General features: G+C 39.2%; 1 protein-coding gene across 2 annotated transcripts in view; it reads right to left on the bottom strand.

The window, feature by feature from the left end:
- Positions 1–20006, bottom strand: part of PPARGC1A (PPARG coactivator 1 alpha) — a 462550-nt gene that overhangs the window by 284031 nt on the left and 158513 nt on the right. The window contains exons 1-2 of one of the 2 annotated variants that reach the window (XM_008053899.2): positions 16515–16525; positions 10709–10876 (exon numbers count right to left, since the gene is read on the bottom strand). The exons of the other annotated variant lie outside the window; for it this stretch is intronic. Of the exons in view, the coding sequence (XP_008052090.1) occupies positions 10709–10777 (69 nt within the window). The 5' untranslated portion in view covers positions 10778–10876; positions 16515–16525. Of the gene's footprint in view, positions 1–10708; positions 10877–16514; positions 16526–20006 lie in introns of those variants that run through there. 2 annotated transcript variants of the gene reach the window in all.

Here is a 20006-nt window from a genome sequence, read left to right as displayed (position 1 = left end):
TTAATATCTCAGGGGAGTATGAGTTGATGAGAAGAGTTTTTAGAATACCACTGAGTTTTTGCTTTGTTGTCTACTGTTTTTGTTTCTTGAATCAAGGTCTCAGTCTGTTGCCCAGGCTAGAGTGCAGTGGCACGATCATGGCTCCCTACAGATTTGACCTCCTGTACTCAGACCATCCTTCAGCCTCAGCCTCCCAAGTAGCTGAGACTACAGATATGCACCACTATGCCTGGGTAATTTTTTTTTTTGTAGGGGTGAGGCCTTGCTGTTGCCCAGTCTGGTCTTGAGCTCCTGGGCTCAAGTAATCCTCCTGCCTGAGCCTCCCAAAGTCCTGGGATTACAGGTATGAGCCATAACACTGGCCTGCTTTTCATATTTCTTTTGAGTTTTTGTTTGTTTGATCTACTATTTGGATTGAGAAAGATGATGGGAGAGGGAAGAGTAGGTTGCTTCTAGGCAGACAGAACATATTCATGAAGAGTACATTAATGATGCAAGGAAAATACAACAGAAGACACTTCCCCATAATCCCTCAAGTAATGTGTGGACACCAAGACCAATTATTACAGAAAAAAATATATTTCAAAGACTGAAAAAAATGCACTAAGTGTTTTAATATTATCCCCATGTCAATAAAGCTGTATCACATAACTACTTGACCATTTCAAGTTGCCAAAAATTTCTCAAAAAAAGCATTTCAGTCTCCTTTACTCAGATCTTTGACTGTGAAAATAGTTTCACAAAAGATGGGGTTGAGGTGATTTGTGCTGTTGAAGTCACATTTTTGGCAAGAAGCTGGATTGTGGAAGATGGTATGCCTCCTTTTCCAGTGTGAAAAAAAAAAAGGAATTCAGAAATGCTCAAAATAAAGTCTTTTAAACTGTTACACAAAATTATGTGTTTCTGAAGCATATCCCAGGACTACTAACTGTGTAACAGCCCTGAAGGACTCACATCGCTTCAAAAAGCCCATACCCAAAGCATTATGATCAGCATGGGAAAGATGAACGTCTTACTTTTCCACCAGACAATTTCATTGTTGGGGTTGGTAGGAGAAGCTCACCCTTAAAAATCATTACATTAAAGTTTTTAGCTTTAAATGCCACACTCTTTTAAGAAGAAGACAATTGATTAGCATTAATTAGGTTTTCTTTTAAGAACACAATTTTTTCTAAAACCTTAGGAAAACTTACCCTTGGCCAGTGAACAGAAAAGTTGCTTAATTTGAGCAAACAAGCATAGGATTGCACTTCAGATCCAGGTTCTAATTCTGGCCTTTCTGGGCAAGGCTCTTAGCCTCTCAGCCCTGGGTCTATTCATTTGATCATTGGTAGTAATAACTTTGCTGCCATTTCCTTTGTAGGGCTTCTATAAGATTGAAAACAGAGTAAAAATGGAAAAGTGCTTTTGAAAACTGAAATACACTTGACATGTGTAAGGAAAGATCCAACGGTTTCCAGGACACTCTCCCTAAAGAGTAGTCATATTTATTGCTCACCCGAACTCCTCTGAAAAAGACAAACAGTCATCAGCAGTAATGGAGTTCTGCAGAGAGCCAGCCCGTTTCCATTTCAATTCAAAGCCCTTGAGGCGGCAAACTTTCAATCCAGGCACTGCCCCTGAGTCTCAAGTAAATTTGTCTGTTTCTCCAATATATGTGGTGAGCATTTAAACAGATCATATTCTCCTATCAGACACTGATCTTCAAAATGTAAAAGCTACAGGAGAAATGACCTATTTTACATGGGCTTTATGAGGGGCTTTGAAGAGTGATGCCACATGATCCTAGGATGACTTGCTAACCCAGGCTTCGGGTCACCACAGGGCTCCTGCCTTCCCTCAGTCCCTTTGGCCAGTCATTTCTTCATACACTGTACAGTGGCTCTGTGTACTGGGGACTGAGCTTAAATTGAGCTTGAGACAGGGGCCATGAAATGATTGAGTAGTGAATTAGATAGAAAATTGCGGCTTTTGCGCCCTAAGTGAGAGAATCGCTGCATTCAACCAGCTGCTACAACATGAGTATTTCTCACTTCTCTTGACATTTTTTTTTCAGCAGGGAAACTTGCTGTGAAACATATTTGTCTCTTTAGATACTCAAGAGCTGCATTTTCCCCTGAACTTTCTTTTACAATCCACCCTCCACATCTTGAATATTCCTCGACCATCGTCAGCATAAATTGTGACCTATGGAAGTAAACGCTCAAGTTGAAGAGGGAAGAATGTAAGTCTTAAACCCACGCAAGGTTCACTGGGCCCCAATCAGAACCAACCATCAGCCTTGAATGTGGGAAACAGGAGTATAGGAAGCTAAATGTAAAAGGCAAAGACACCACAGGGAGAATTGATTTCTTATATTGGCTGTCTGGGTTTACAAGAAACTATTCCCTTCCTTCCCAAGAGGTGCTTGAAATTGAGTTGAATTTGGAAACTGTAAAATCACTAGATTTGTTTGTTTGCATTTGTTCATTCATGCATGAGCACAACTAGTTGTTCTAGAATAGGCAGATGAGGGCATTAGTTATATATGGCAAACTTGATTTCGACACACATGACATAAGCCTGTTCTCTGCCTAGAACTGTGCGAGGCCTGAGAGAAATATGCAAATGAATAAGATTTAGGCTCTGGCCTCCAAAGATTGACACATAGCTCTGATTCCAGAAAAAGTAAGGAAACTGGCTGGGCTTGGTGGCTTAGCCTGTCATCCCAGCACTTTGGGAGGACGAGGCAAGTGGATTGCCTGAGCCCGCGGGTTCGAGACCAGCCCTGGCAACTTGGCGAGACCTCATCTCTACAATAAATAAAAAATTAGCCAGGCACGATAGCGCACACCTGTAGTTCTGGCTATTTGAAAGGCTGAAGCTGAAGGATTGCAGGAGCCTGACAGGTCGATACTGGGGTAGCAGTGAGCATGCCACTGCACTCCAGCCTGGGCGACTGAGTGAGACTCCAACTCAAAAAAAAAAGAAAGAAAGAAAGGAAGGAAGGAAACTACTAGAAGAGAAATATCAAATACTTTGGCAGCCTCCTTCACTGAGCAAAAATCTTTTGCAGTAAACGTAACCCCATAAGCATGAACTATGTTAAGGATAAGGCAAATACCTCAGCAAGGCCTCTTGCTTCTTCACAATCTGATGCCACCCAGAGGAAAGGACCTCGCCCCAATGCCCATCACACCCTACCACAAAACTAGCCACCCATCACTCTTCAGATATGGGCCACGTTTACTCATCTGGGTCTTTTCTTCTGTCTAGAATGTCTTTCCACCATGTTCATCAACCTGAAAAGCCCTTATGCTTTCCCTCCTGGCCCTACTCAGTGATCTGCAGGGTGAAAATGCAAAATGAGTCGTCGTCCCAGGTCTTTTTTAGTCTATGGGTCAATGATATGTGAGTCTAAGAAGTACATCATACAGGACACTTTCCTTGAACTTTATGAAGTCATTCATTCCACATTCTTCTTCTGCTACTAGAGCACTTAACAGACTGAATTACAATCAGTTGTTTATTCATCATTTGGTAGTTAATCCTTTCAGGTTGAATGGGCTCAGCTCAAGTTCAGGGTCTACATCTTATTTTTTATTCTATTTCCCAGTCATATAGCCAATAACTATGTACCAGCCACTCTGCCAAATGCATTACATGAATGCACTCATTTAATCCTCACAACAACACTAGGAGATAGATACTAGCATTATCCCATAGCATGCCCATGAGGGAACTGAGACTCAGAGAGTTTAAGTAACATCCTCCCTACTTAGCTGGTGAGTAGTGATGCATTATGTTAGCCAGGTTCTTACCTGCTCCATCATGCTGTCTTTTATCAAGCTTTGCATCCCTCAAAGCTTAGTTACGAGTTCTAAGTATTTAAAATATGGTGCTCAATCTGTGTGGTTGATTACATGAATGAGAAGATGATCAGTACTGGTTAGCCTTGGCTAGATCCTCCTGAAACGTTCTAGGCTGTAGAAGTTAGGGATGATGAGCAGATTTGAACAAGGTTCACAGAAGCTCAAGAAGATGAAAATGAAGAATTATACCTAAGGATTTAGGTTGCATGGGCTTAAGAAGCAAAAGCTGAAGGCTGGTTTCATAATGATCATCAAGGCCAGGAAGGCTGACTTCTGAGGACAGTGACTGAGCTGTTTTTCTCCACCTCCAGGGAGGATGAAGGAGCAGAACTGTACCTAAGCTGCAATGGGCTGAGTTTAAATCCGCTACAAGAAAGAATTTTCTTAGCCTTAGCATCGTTTGTTAGACCTAGGAATGACTTATGGAGAGAGGCTGCCTTAGGTTATCAGTCTTCAGCCTTTTGGACTTGCTTCTGCTCAGAGTGAGGAGCATGTAGGATGAAAACAAACAACCCAAGGTCTCTCCCAGCCTTGTGAATCTATGATATTTGAATCTAAGAAATACATCAAATGCTTCATCCCATGAATGAAAAACAATGAATAAATGAATGGATGTGTCCCACATTTAAAAGGCAACAACAAAAAATTACAACCAGCGATAAGAAAAGGGGTCTTCTCAGAATGCACCACTGTAATAATAGGAGACAAATAGAATTTGTTTTCTGATGCACTTAAACTACGATAGCGTCTACATTAAGACCATTCAAACCATCTTTTGCTAGGTCCATCATACTCTTGACATAACATTACAAAAGGTCCATCTATGGCCTCAGGTGCTAATTTTTACATATCATCACCATTTACTCACTTGATAGTTTATGGTACCTTGAAGTAGATTTCTCTAAATATGAAGGAAACTCAAAATATGAACCACTCTTACATCGATGCCCAGTGTGAAGTGCTTCAAACAGCGAGACCCAAATCCTTTCTTGAGAACAGGAAATGGTAGCAAACTGATTTTCCTTTCTACATGAAAACTAAAACCTAAAATTGGAACTGGAAGAGAAAGTGAAGCACACATAAATCTAATTTTGTATTTGTTATTATTTCAAAATATAATTCTTCTTTATTTTCAGTTAATAGAAGTAAAACCTTATGCTTGTAGAATGTTTTATCGTAGGCGAAGTTCCTTCAAACACACATGATTTCACTGAATTTGTACCTGGAAGATGAATGTTTTCCCATTTTATAGAGTGGAAGTAAAGGACTCGCCTGGGGTTGCCTATCTAGGACTAGATGACCTCCAGCCAGGCCTCCTGTTTTCCAGGGTGACCATTTCCAGGACATCTGTGCTGGGCACGACCTGAGGCCTCTCTGAGGCCTCTCTTTCCATTCACTGCCTCTCTTAGGAACTGTGAAGCTGACCCATGTCACCTTGAGAAACTTCGCTGGTCCAATAACCTTGGGAGCCCTGCTAAAAAAGAGAACATGCTCTCTGCACTGAGTGAGGAATATCCACCATCACTGAGAACCCGCGTGCTAACTCAGACTTTTCCTGCTTGCAAATCCTGCTCCTCCTGGAAGGCCTGGCTTAAATGACACCTACTCTATGAAATTATTCCTGCCCTCCTCATTCCAGGTATACGGACATAATCCTATGAGCTTTGGATTCAGGCTGCTTGGATCTCAATCCCACATACAAGTTACAAGACCTTATCTTTATCTTTCTTAAACTGTCTTATCTGTAAAATGGGGATACAGTTAGTAACTTCCTAATTCAGAAACAGTAAGGATTCAATGATTTAACATAAGGGAAGTGCTTCAAACAGCTCTTGGCACAGAATAAAGCTCTTGGTCAGTGTTAACACTCCCTGATACTATTACCTTCTCTGGATCTTTACAGGGCTTTGTTTGTCCTCCTGGTTAAAAATGCTATATGTTGCTTTATTTATTATAACTGCCTTCCACTATATTGTTAGTTATTGGCCACTTCATCATGAGCCCAGAGACCATCTTCTTCTCCAACCATTTCTTTTCAAATAGTGGCACCTCTATTCACCTATATGCGCTGCAGCTGAAGCTATGTGATTTGGCAATGCAGGCTTTTCTCCTGCTTGCCTCTTCAGACTTATTTCCCATGCTCCCACCTCACCCAGAATGGCTGGTCCCACAGCACAATGGACTGCTTCCTCAACATATACTTAAGCATCTCTTTCCTTTCTATCTCTGACATCTTCTTTCTCTTGGCCTTGAATAGTCTTCCCAGTTCTTTCTCTGACTTAACCCCCTTTTCTTTGTTTAAGAATTAGCTCTGGTGTTACCCCTCCTAAAGTAGATCAGAGGCCACTCCATAATGCTCCCATAACACATGGAGCATTTGGCAACTGTCCTATAATTATAATGACCTGCAATGTTCTCCCACCATAACCTGGAATTCTAGGGCAACAATGCCTCCAGTCACTTTCTCATCTACTTAAGTATGGGTGTGCATTGTGCATAGTAGCTATTCAATAAACATTGAATGACTGATCTCATTAGATACATAGTATCAGATACATATAGTACATAGGATGGGGCAGTAAATAGTACTTACTGATGTAACTCTTCTAAACAATGTCCATACATTAATTCATTTGATCCCCACAACAGTCCTATAAGGTAGATACTATAGCTATCCCATTTTTATAAGTGAGAACACTGAAGTACAGAGAAGTTTAAAAACTTGACCTATGTTATACAGTTAGGAATGAAGGACACCAAGGTTAAACTTTTATGCTGTAGTACCTGTTCAGAGAAGGGTACCCTTATGAGTAAAGCTACCTAAACAGACACAGATAATATGCTCTATTTCCGGTTTTACCAATGAGAACATTGTTCAAGGAAGGAAGTTTATGATGAAGCAGTCCAGGGAAAAGGTAGAGAGCTGAACTGGGAGATAATAATCCCTGCTACTCACAAGCCACTGGAACGTGAAGGAGTCACACATTCACTCTCTTCAGGTATCAAATCGGGGTCTCAGAGCTAGATCATGTCTCTGTTTTGTTTTCAGATAAAATGTGCAATGTCATTCAGATCGGCCAATATTCATTTAGTTTATTATATGCCAGGCGCTGAGAAGGACCTCTGCCCTAGGAGAATTCATCTTCTTGTGGGGAGAAAGGCACAGACAGACAATATTGATAGACCAGTTCAAAATGGCCACTCTGCCGTGATAAGGGTTGTTTTGAAGGAAACCACCCCAAGATAAACTATTATCCAGAATTGAGAACTTGGCTCCTCTACAATGTCTCCCAACTGACTATTGGCTAGAAAAATGAAGCATTGTCAAGTCTCCATCCTATCTTCCTTCCAAGGCTTCACTCAAGCATAATTATCTCAGTTTATAAGTGAAGAAGCCAGATATCAGGTTAAGTTTGCCAGTGGTCCTACGGTTACCCGGTGGTGTAAGACACCGCCATCTCTGTTCCCAAGCTTGTTTCAGAGCTGAAGTGGGCTATGGAAGAGAGGAGCATTAACTTTGCAACAGATGCTATTAGTTTTCCAATATGGGATATATGCTTAAAAGGGTTTTCAAATCTAAAGTTGATTCTAGAAATTTTATCTAGTTCATTTCCAGCTCCATGAGTAAGCCAGTTCACTTAAAGCAAAGAGCATCCAATTAAAACACATTCCAGTCGAGCGCCGTGGCTCACATCTGTAATTTCAGCACTTTGGGAGGCAGAAGTGAGAGGACTGCCTGAGTCTAGGAGTTCCAGACCAACCTGGGAAACTTGGCAAGACCTTGTCTCTACAATAAATCAAATAATTAGCTGGATGATGGCATGCATCTGTAATTCCAGCTACTCAAGAGGCTGAGGCAGAAGGATCACCTGAGCCATCAGGTCAAGGTTGTGGTGGCCATGAGCCATGCCACCCTGGGTGACAGAATGAGACTCTGACTCAAAAAAATTAAAATAAAAAATAAAATACATTTTGTAGAGGTGACTGAGAAGGCATTTTGCCTAACTCTTGATTTATTTTTTAAAAAACAAAAGAACCCTACCTGGGGGACTGATCATGGACCAATCCCATCACATCATTGTGGGATGAAAGAGTTAAAATATGTATGCTCAAATATAATTTGAAAATATACTCTGACTGGCAGCTTTGTACAGGCTTTAGGGTCAAGCTGAATTCCTTTCCAATATCTTCCTAGCTCTGTGACCTTGGACATGTTCCTTAACACCACTGAGCCTCAGTTTCCAGATTTGTATAATAGAAATAAGTAATATCTGTCTGTCTTACAAGTACTTGTAAGACCTTGTAAGAATTATGGGTTTAGTTAAGTGCCTGGTGTAGAGTAAGGGTTACATTTTTAACCCTTGTTTTTAGTTTAAACAACTAAAATAAAACATTTTATTAAAATCTTAATGATTCAGAGCTTGATTATTCCATTAGACGATCATCATGCCTTTTTCCTTTCTTCCTCTTGCTTTCTGCCTGCCCACATCACAGCTGCTTGTAAGCTATTATTCTATGAGATAAAAAATGAACTAAAATTTAATGCAGATGGCACGGCAACAAAAGTGGGAAGACAATAGGCAATGGAGTCAAACAGGCCTGAACTTGAACCCTGAAGGGCTTTGGGCAGGTTATGTAACCTCCCTGAGGCTTCATTTCCTCATCTGTAAAATGGGAGTAATTATATCTACCATCCAGGTTTTTTATGAGAAATGAAGTATGTGCGAATGTGTGTTTGTGTACACATGCACACGCATACACATACACACACAAACACACACACACACAAAACTCCTAGCACTGTGATGCGCAAACAGTAGGTATGTAGAAAACTGTCAGATCAGTTCCAGTAAGCAATGTAGTACTTGGCTAAAGCATTGACATCCATCACAATTCCTTTTTACGTGCTCTTTACTTCCCCCAGCTACATTGCTACCATAGACAGCCAAAAGAAGGCACTCTCACCACAAAGGCCTTGCATCTGGTGCCATCAGATTTGGTTTTCCTCTCTAAAGACAGCTTGAGCAACCGCTGAAGTGGGTGACTCCACATACATGGCGACCCAGCAGAACAATACAAATGACTGGGGAGTGGGGACAGCAGGCAGACCTCCTGGGAGTGAGGAAGGGGAAGCAGAAGTAGACAGAACTGTAGCTGACACCCTATGACGTCCTTTATACCCAACGCCTTGCAGCACCAAGAAGCCAGATCAGAGAGTAGGATGCCCTTTTTTAAGTCATTACCTCCACTAGCTATAAGGGGAAGCCTTGGCGATCACAATGGAAATGACAGGGGTCGACCAGCTGTACAGAATCACATCTATTTGCCTCCATTTTCATTATCAGCCTTTCAGGAAATTAATAAGCTAAAGGTTCATGGGATGCTGACAGTGATATGACACATGCATTTTTATATAAACATTTGGACTTAAAGTTTGTAGTTTAAATATTTTATCCACAGAGATGCTGAGTCATTTCCTCACATCTTTCCTCCCTTCGTTCTTCTTTGAAATGAAGACTGTATATAATATGGCAACTTTCTAAAGGAAAACACATAAACAAAAGACCAAAAGTCACATTAACATACCATAAAATATCCGAATATTTGTTTGGACCCCTGGAGGCCCACCACACATCATCCTCAAAGTAGCATACAGAGATTTATTTCACATCCCTTCTCACTTCCTAAATAATGTCCCACTCAAAATATAAGGACTCTAATTTCATGGTAAGTAAGAGGTTTTTATTTCTGAAGCTCCTTATTTAATACCACATTGCATAGAAGGAAACATACCTGCCAATACCAGTAACATGTTTCACTAAAATTTCTATTGCAGGAGGATGAAGAAATCTTATGAAAGTTCTCCTTTTTATACAAGGGGAGAAATATTTTAAAATTTATGTTAAAAAAATCAACTCATTCTGAATCACCCATTTTTATATGAAAAGTTCTGCTATAGACAAAATGGAATATCAGGGTCTCACTTTATCCATAAGAAATGCTTTATACACAAAAGTCTTATTTTTTTTTCCATAAGGCAGCAGCATTATTGAAGAAAGAAAAAGAGCTCTGGCATCACTCTTCAATATTGTTGTCTAATTAAATGGCAATGGAGTGGATGCGTAAAAATATGCATTAGAGGTGTGTAATGTGTAATGTGAAGAAGAGTAATCAAAGCCATTCAAACAGGATTTAGGAAGGGATTTCAGCTGGCAGCTTGTGAGACAGGAGCATATAATTTTGCTAATTTGAAATAGGTATTGTAACGTATAAACATTACTGTTTTGCATATTTTAATGAAAACGACTTCTACACCAAAATGAATCCTTTAGCTTGAACTCTTTGCATACCACAGAGCTTCTACAGCGTAAATAAGGAAGGCAAGCAAGCTGCATTAAAAGAATGGTCACCTCATTAAAATAGGTTAAAAGCAAGTCCCTTATTCCAAGCTACTGTAACACCATAAAGTAAGTCTGATGACAGGTATTGTATTAAATTTTTATGTTGCGATGAACTTGTACACACACAAAACCAAATCTGCATGTTTCCTTTGATATACACCTGCAACTTGTTCATTCAAGGGCCTTTATTAAGAAAGTATAAATTTAGCAACATCTATAGATTTGTAAAACCCTATTAGCTTGCTTGAGAATCTAACATAAATTCATTTGAGGTCTTATTTGCATGGTTTACAAAGACATAGATACTAATGATGACTTTTCCCAAATGGATGTGCCTGCAGATAATAGAGTTCTGCAAGTAGACAGATGTGTATTACCTAGACTTGGGACTAAAAGTGATGACTAAAAGTGATGAGAGAGATTTGAGTCCTTTGTGGAGCTGAGGGCATCACTTACCTGCCAGCCTGCTTCTCGCTGAAGTACTTTTTTCCAGTCTTCTTCCAGCCTGGGGGAGGTCTCATCCATTGCCGATGCTGCATGCACAAACTGGATTCTCCAGCAGCTGTTATTCTCTTTCCTTGCAAGCCTTTACCAAAGCAGCAGCGAGGGCAGTTCAGGGGCAGACTGTCATGGAGAAAACGCCATGCCAGAGGATGAGGGATCAAGCAGGAAGAACTCACCCGGGAACGAATTTGGGACACATGGGGCTACCCAGACAGCTGCCAACTGGCCAGGCTGAAGGCCAGCTCAGCCATCAAGCATCCAGAGATTAGGAACAACCAAGCTTCAGGGCCAGTGGACAATGGGTCATTCTTATGCTTCTGGTGTAAAGGTCAGAAAAGGGAGGTGTGAAGGCATGCTCTATGCTCTAGAAATATGCATTTCCGTGTGTGTTCCACCATCTTCTCCCTGCCCCAATGCATACACACACACACACACACACACACACACACACACACCCCAGAATTTGCATTGTTCTGCAGGGTTGAATCAGTGGGCTGGTGTATCCCAGAAGAAATAAACTACTTTACATAGTAGCAACACATTTCATTTGAATACGTCTCCCCAGAAAGCACTGTATGAATTACTCAGCAGCCAGTAAACATGAATAATAGCAAGCTCCTTGGGGTGAAAATAGACTCATTCCCATAGTTGAATTCTGAGCATCTACAGTCCTACCACAATCTCCCATAAGATGCTCATCCGGCAGGCATTTCAACTTGACCATGGACCTCAACCTCTTTCTTCCTCAAACCAGTATTCAAAATGACCAGAGGCTTGGTTTTGAATGGACTCGTCAGAATTTGGGATTCAACCAAGCCAAACCTAATCAAACTCTGTCCTGTTCATTACCATTTCTCACACAGAATGATACTATCTCCTGCTGTTCAGAATCAGACTTTACCTCCCAAAGATTCTGATTTCAGTTGGTCTAAGGTAGGGTACAAGATACTGCTAATTTTTTTAAAAGCTCTCCAGATGCACCCAGGATTGGAATCATAGAACTCGATGTTGAGTATCATTTAAGGTTTCTCTGATCTAATCACTCATCTGATGTCTGAATCTCCATGGTCCTGTTGATAACGTATCCAACAATGTTTATACCACCAATGATGATCAACTCACTAGTTCCCAAGAAAGCCCTGTTTCATGGTTGGTAACTTTGACCCAGAATGAATTGACATCCTTCTCACTGCAGCTTCTACCTATGGATGTACTGTTTTTAATTCCATAAGGAATAAAACTAAAGCCTATTCCATAGAACAACTCTTCAGAAATCCAACAACAGGAGTGCCCTGTGCTCTCAAACCTCAAATATTTTCCAGGTTAAATATTGTTAGGTTCTTCAGCAAACCACATAAGATGGTTTTAGATAATTTCTCCATTCTGATTGCCAACCTAAAAATACATTCTGCTATCACCAGCGCTCCCAAAAGTGATCATAATATTCCCACTGTGATCCATCACTGCACATGGAGCCAAATAATCATATACCTTGTTTGAAAAATTGCCACAATATTAACCATCATCATCATAGTAAGAACAACCAGCATTTACTGAGCATGGACCTAGGTGTCCGACACTGTGTTAAGTGCTTTATTAACCTATCAAGCTTATCCTTTATAAACCTCTCATGAAGTCATTATTATGCTTCTTATTTACAGATGAAGACTCCAAAAGAGAAAGAGACATTTGCACAAGTGATGAGGCCAGGAGTTAGCCCAGATCTGACTCCAAAGCCTACTTTATGCTAGTCAATGCTCTTTTGTTGGTGCAGTCTCAGATCCTACTGACTCTTTTGACCATCACACCTCACTGATATGACATCACAGTTAATTATTACACTTGGCTTTACTCTTATCTGCAGATAATATGGAAATGTGTTTTGTTGACTGTAAATTGCAACACAAGCCTATCTTTCCACTATTATTCTTTTTAATAATCACAAGACCATACCTCCCACTTCATTTCGAGGAAAGCAGACACATGCAAGACCCTTTCTTTACTTACTCAGTTCTCCTCTTTTATTGAGAATATGCTGATGCACCTACAAGATTATTCTGAGGTGTAAGAAAGAACAGCCAAAGGAGCAAGGGTCCAGAAAATTTTCCCAGAGACTAATCTCAACAGAAGCATCATCAGTCATCTAGTTCTTTACCATTTCTTCTAAATCCTTATCAATAGCACCTCATAAGAAAAACTGGGTGCAATTGGTTTTACCATTTGAATCACACCATCTTCAATGTAGTTAAATCAGCTCTGATGGAAGGCAGCACACAGGTGGTTGGGAGCATAGTCTTTGAAGTCAAACAGACATAGATTTGATTATCAGCTCCTTTATCATCAAACTCTGTGCCTCCGGGCAGATTTCTCAGATTCTCTGAACCCTGATTTCCATGCCTATATAGGGGAAGTATGTATTATAATCTCAAGGGCATTATCATTCCCCAATGTCTGGTTCCCCTCTGTTTCCAGGCACACAGCAAGATTGCCTTTCCTTAATCATCTTGAAATAAGGCATAGCCACATAACTTGTTTTGGCCAAGGAAATCTAAGAGAACTGATGGGTATTGCTTCCCAGGGGAGATCTTAATTATTGGCACTTCACTCTCAGTCTACTCTTCCTCTAACTGCAGTGACTGCAGAAGCATGTTTTTGTAAGCTGGACTTTAGTATGGAAGCAAAGAAGAATGCTAGCCGACTCATGGAGAACAAGTTCCTTGGAGAGTCACCTGGCAGGCATTATGTGAACAAGAAAAAAACTTCCAGAGATGTTTGTTCTCACAGTATAACCTAGCCTATCCTGTGCAATACACTATCCAATATAGAGCTGTTATAAAAAATAAAATGAAATAATCTAGGAAGAGCATAGACCCCCAAGCTTTGGGTAAGCATGCAAAATTATTTTAAATATATTCCATTACAAGCCCAGTCTGTTCTACCAATGCCTCTCACACTCCCCTATTTCCTCTTTCTTTCACAGTCTTAATTTTTCCTGCTCATCAGATAGTAGTTTAAGTGCGGTAATTTCTAAAAATGATGCAGAAATATGAATTTTAAAAAGAATAAAAGCACTCAATAATGCAGTGTCCCTCTGTCTCAGAATCCAAACTCAGAATAGCATGACTCTAATGCTACTGGTCACTTAGCAAGGAAATTAATGTAAGCAAAGTGAAGCATCAAAGAATAAATGTAGCTCAGTATGAATTCACTGCTGATAAAACAAAGTGTCTCCAAATTGTAAGCATAATGAAAACATACATGAATACAGGAGTTTATTAAACATCATAGCTTTTATTAACTATTCCTAAATCAAGCAATCAAAAAAATCTCTGCTTTGTTTCTGTCTTTGTTAAGTGTTTTCATTAAATGAAGGATCAACTATGATTCTTTTTTGTGTTGTTTTAATGTTTTCAAATGCAAGTGATAATGATTATGTATTTTTCTGTGGGTTAAATTGTATACCCCCAAAACATATGTGGGAGTCCTAACCCCCAGTGCCTTAGAATGTGACCTTATTTGGAGAAAGAGTCTTTACAAAGGGAATCAAATTAAAACAGGGTCATGAGGGTGAGCTTTCATCCAATATGACTGGCATTCTTAGAAAAAGGGGAAAATTTGGTCACAGAGACAGATGCAGACGAGGAGAACACTGTGTGAAGATGAGGGCAGGGATCAGAATGATGCTTCTACAAGCCAAGGAATGCCAAGGATTGCTAGCAATCACCAGAAGCCAGGAGACAGGCACAGAACAGAGTCTCCTTTACAGCTCTTAGGAGGAACCAACCCTGCTGGCGTCTTGATCTCAGACTTCTAGCCTTCCCAACTGTGAGACAATACATTTTAATACAGTTAAGCAACACGTTTTGCATTACGTTGTTATATCAGCCCTAGCAAATAAAATTAGCAAACCCTAAATTGAAAATAAAACAAACTTATGCATAAAAATAATATGTATAGTTAGAATGTAATCTTCAAGCAGAGGAAACCAGGTTATCTTACAAATAATTTTTATCCACCCTTTGTTGCCTCAGAATAAACAATCCACTTTCAGTGCACCGGTGGCCTACAGTCAGATGGCTAAGTTGCCTGTTCCACGTGGAAATTAATATCAAATTGATGCCAAAATGTAATGGAAAACTCTTTTTTTATCCACTATTTTTCCCTCCAGATAAGCAGCATATTAAGAATATGCTGACTAATACGAAATAAAGAGTTTTAGAATTTTTAACATTTTCCTTATGTTACGTATAAAAATAAAAAAGTCCCTCCCACTGTGGGAGTCTCTGTCCTCTCAATAAATCCTGCTTACTCACAAAAAATAAATAAATAAAATAAAAGTAAAAAGCTATACAAAGTGTGTCAGTCAGCCCCCCTTGGATTGTAAGGAAAATTACTTTAATTACAGAATAAAATGGGTTAATACTTCCTTTAAGTGTCAAAAACTAGAAAATAAAGAGTGTTGCAGGTGAATTAAAATATGCACTCCACAAAATTAAATGCAGGTAGAAGATGGTATTTTCTCTTGCTCTGTAAGATGCAGATGTTCAGACTGGAGGAGAAAACAAAAAAAGCTTGGAGTGAAGGATGCAGGAGGATGTTGGGGAAAGTAAGTACTAGAGCCAAGGAACTGCCGGCCCAGAAGAAATGAAAAGATCTTTCATGCACCTGTGGAATTTTGCACACACTTGCACTTGACATCCATGCAAGAATTTTTATGAATCCCGACTTCCCATGTTATAATACATTTTCACTTTAAATCTATTTCAATGAAATTTTCTTGGACACCAAGAGGGCATTTTTCCCACAAACTTTTACTTCCATTTTTGCTTTTTTTTTTTTTTGTCATTTGATACTAATAGTATTTACCTTCAGAAATCTACTTCAGCAACAAACTCTAACCATGTATCACATTCACACCAGCAGAAGTGGCTATATATTAACTCTATAGTAAACAAAAACAAAACAAAACAGAAACCATCTCTGACCTAAGAGTGATAAATCTAAAAGGTAGGAATACTACCACTATAGGCGTCATATTTCAGCAGGGGGTAAATATAGTACTGACTTCCAGTGCACTATTTCTCTGGGATAATTATGTTCAATATTCTTTCTGTAAAACCTCTAACCTGAACTGCAGTGACACCCAGGACTTGACAGAGCACCTGTGACTGGTAGAATAAATACTTTCCAGGATACTCATGTTCCTTGGCTGCCTTGTAGCTGAGCTGTATGCTTACCAAGATTCAATTGTATTTGTTCCCAATCCTATTTATGCCATTTGTGCCTGTTAATGTAATTACATAATTTAATTAAATGATTACATCTATAAAATATGAGTTTAAATAGAGAGTTGCTGCTTTCTTGAAATAAGTGAAACGCTTTGGAAAGACCCTATAAAGAAATGTCACTTTCCCCTCAAAAAAATGTTATTGCAGGACCAGAGATCATAAAAATCTACATAGATTCTGTTCTCAGGTTGATGGTCATTGTCTTGAAATTTTTAATTCATTTTAAAGAAACTGAAATTGAAATGTGTAGAAATTCCCTTAGAGATATGACTTGCGCAAGAAAGCCTTCAGAATTCCACTCGGTGGACCCAACTTAGAGAAAAGACTTCTTGACTTTTCAACTCCTTGACTCCACTGTAAAATCATGATTAATAAATAAGCATTTATGTGCTTTAAGCAAAAGTCAGATGTTTTGTGTACATACATAAATTATGATTTCCAAATTTAATCAACTTATGTTATAGAGCCACAAAATACCCTTTTCAGTTGCATGGAGTAAGAAATTTTCTGTTATAAAAGAGAACATGGTAAGTCAGGAAGGACTTTTTCTTAACCTACATATAATGAACAGAGACAGAAAGCAACAGACTCTACTATGCAAACCAAGAAACAGAATCCATTTCAATACCTAAGTATACTTATATCACATAAATGAGAATCAGCCTGACTATAACTAGAAATGTTAAATTTTGTATAACTCTGAGCCATGTAGATGCCAATTAATTACTGCATGGCAATATCATGTCTTTCCATATCTATGTAAAAATACCAAGCAACTAGAATCAAAAGGATTTTGTAGACATTTATTGATGGAAATCAGAAGATTTCTTCCACTATATCTGAATTACTTTGAAATGTTTGAGCCTGAAGCAAAATAATGTAATAAAAAACAACATATAGATGAGAACCTCAATTTTTCTCTACATATGAATCTGTCGCTGATTTGTGAGGAATCAAATCTAAGTCTAACCAGGTGAAGGCATTCAATACATCATCTTTCCCAATTCAGTATAAAAATAATATTTGTCTTTCCAGTAGTTTATATTCTGTTCCTGATATTGTGATAGTCAGGACATCAAGAGAGCCCAGAGACAGAGTACTGCCTTAGCAAGTGTTAAGCACAGCAGAGATGAATTACAGGATACTTTCTTAAAAGAGTTGCCTTTAAAGATCATCTTAAGTCATAAGTCTCCAGAAACAATAACCAATATCAGAGTGGAAAGACAGATCTTAAGAGTAGACTGAATGAGAAATAGGCTATATGATATATCTGAGAAAAGCTGGAAATTTCTTTGCCTCTTTCCCATCCTTCCCCAACCCAAATAGTTTCCCATCAGTCTAAAACTTCCACCAGTCATATCTTTTTGATAAAAGTTTTTTTAAAAAAAACTTTTCTGTCATTGTCTATGAAATTGCACATACTCCTAGAAGAGAGAGTCTAAATTCTCTCTTCTAACATTTTATTACAAGTTATTTTCCATTTCAACTTGGAAAGCAAGACTCTTTGCACCCAGGCAAGGAATAAGGATGGCATACAAGAAACCATACAAGAGGACAGAAGATAGGAGAGGAGAAATTGCCAAACTCCCCCAAGTACAAATTAACTTAGAAAATATGAATTCAAAGACTAGTGAAAATTGACTTTATAAACTACCAAATTCTTGTGATTGCAGATTATTAAACACTATACAATGGGTTTACATACTTGTAACACATAAATAGGTTCTCATAGCTGTTATAAAATGTCAGTTTGGGTGAAGATAGGGGGCCATCTCTTCCCTCTCCATTTACTGCTAATACCAACATCCTAACCTGAGAGGAACCTCAGATACAGTTCAAAAACTTCAAAACAGGAAATAATTAAGATAACAATTTTGTAAGAGGGTCGGCTAAGGCCTTGTTACTCAGGAAATACAGACCAGCGTTACTTAGGAGTTAGTTAAAAATGCAGGATCCCTAGGGCCAGACTCGGTGACTCAGCCTGTAATCCCGTGCTTTGGGAGGTCGAGGTGAGTGGATTGCCTGAGCCAGCAGGTTCGAGACCCGCCGGGGCAACTTGGCGAGACCTCATCTCTTAAATAAATAATAATAAAAAAAATTAACCGGGCGTGGTAGCACGCGCCTGTAGTTCCAGCTACTTGGAAGGCTGAGGCGGAAGGACCGCCGGAGCCCAGCAGGTCAAGGCTGCGGTGGCTGGGAGCGGCCACTGCACTCCAGTCTGGGCGACAGAGTGAGACTCCAACTCAAAAAAATAAGTAAGAAATAGAAATGCAGGATCTCGGGGCCCTTCCCCAAACCTACAGAATTTCATTTGCGTTTTAACAAAGCAGATTCATTAAGTTTAAGAAGCAATGGGCTAGGGAGACTTACGTGGAGGGTCTGTTTGCATATCAAGCTTATTTATTTATTTTCAATTTAGAACATAGGTTTAGAGTGGATTAGGACCCAAATGACAAATCATCACTGTGGGCAAGAATTTAGCCCCCTGCCAAGAAACTGCTTATTAGTACCTCTGGAGAATGTTTTCAGCGATCTCATTTTCAAAATTCTGCAAAAATTTGTAAGAGCATGTCCCAGTAGGTGTGAATGGCAGGACTCCAGTCCTTAAATCATCCAACCTTCAGACCTTTGACATATGTGGCTATCTCACTTATTAGTTCAGAAAAACAGCTGATGACAAGTGAACGACGCCTCCTCTGGACATTCAGATGACTGATTTTGTATAAATCAATATTGAGTGCCACAAAATGTCAGAAAATACCAAATGAGGAGAAAAGAATCAATAGATAACCTTGGAATTAAATGAGTGATGAATAATCTTTACCAACTAAAATAAATTACACCATGAAAACCAAGTTAAAGTAACATCAAGGGCCTGGCTTAAAACCACAAAAGAAAAAAGAAACAATTTTTATAATTTAGAGGTAAGGCCACTTGCGACTAATACGGTCGTTCTTTTTTTTTTTTTCCAGGAAAGTGTTGTGACAGGAACTACAAAATAAGAGCTGAATTCATACTTTCTAGCTTCTGTCTAAACAACGTTTTAAGGTTCTACCACAAATAAACTACTGTTTACAGGTGCAGACCATGTATTAACCTAGCATCCATGAATTTGAGCATACGCTTGTTTAATGCTCTCAAGGAGTAGGTGGTATGAGCGGAGAGACAAATCCTACGATTTATTTAATTTACTCCATTTTGGATTTTAAGTGCCTCTCAGAAATGCTCCCCACATGAAGAAATAGTAAATATTTGAGGTGTGATGAATATCCTAATTACCCTGATTTGATCATTACACATTGTATACAAGTGTCAAAATATCACACGCACCCTATAAATATGTATAATTATTATGTAACAAAATTTTTTAAAAGTCATAAATTTATAAATAGACCAAACTGGATTTCAGAATTCAAGTTCAAATATTTTCTTGAGTCCTAAACTGGCATTGTAGATATACTATATATATCCAGTTGTATAACAGAAATCAAGATAAATGCCTTTCTTCATGAGTAAGCAGGTACAAAGTCATGTTTTTACATCCTTTTGCTGCCCCAGAATAGGGATTAAAAAGCACAAAGTAAACACCTACTATGAGCTAAGAATGGAGCTGGATATCAATAATTGAGAGATGAGAAAAACACACCCATGCCATCACCATACTGTGAGAGAGACAGCAAGGTAAGCAAGTCACTGCAGCTTACACTTTCATGACCCAAGGGATCCCACCAATCCCACCCTCCTGCCCTGACATAACTCAGCTCCAGGAACCACCACTCATGTCACAGTGTCCTTGGAAGGGCAGCATGGAGACCCTGCTCCACCTTTAGTGAGTGCCGCTAAAACGAGGTATATGGTGGTGGTGTTTTTAAATATAACATTTTCTGAAATGTTTCTACATCATCACAGATCACAGTGCCAGGAACACTTCACAGTACTCTGGACCTATGGATTCCTTTCTT

The sequence above is a fragment of the Carlito syrichta genome, unplaced genomic scaffold (assembly GCF_000164805.1).
Source record: "Carlito syrichta isolate Samal-C Ts95f unplaced genomic scaffold, Tarsius_syrichta-2.0.1 Scaffold288844, whole genome shotgun sequence".
NCBI lineage: Eukaryota > Metazoa > Chordata > Mammalia > Primates > Tarsiidae > Carlito > Carlito syrichta.
Note: the sequence above shows the minus strand (reverse complement) of the source record. Positions and strands in the feature narration are given on the sequence as shown.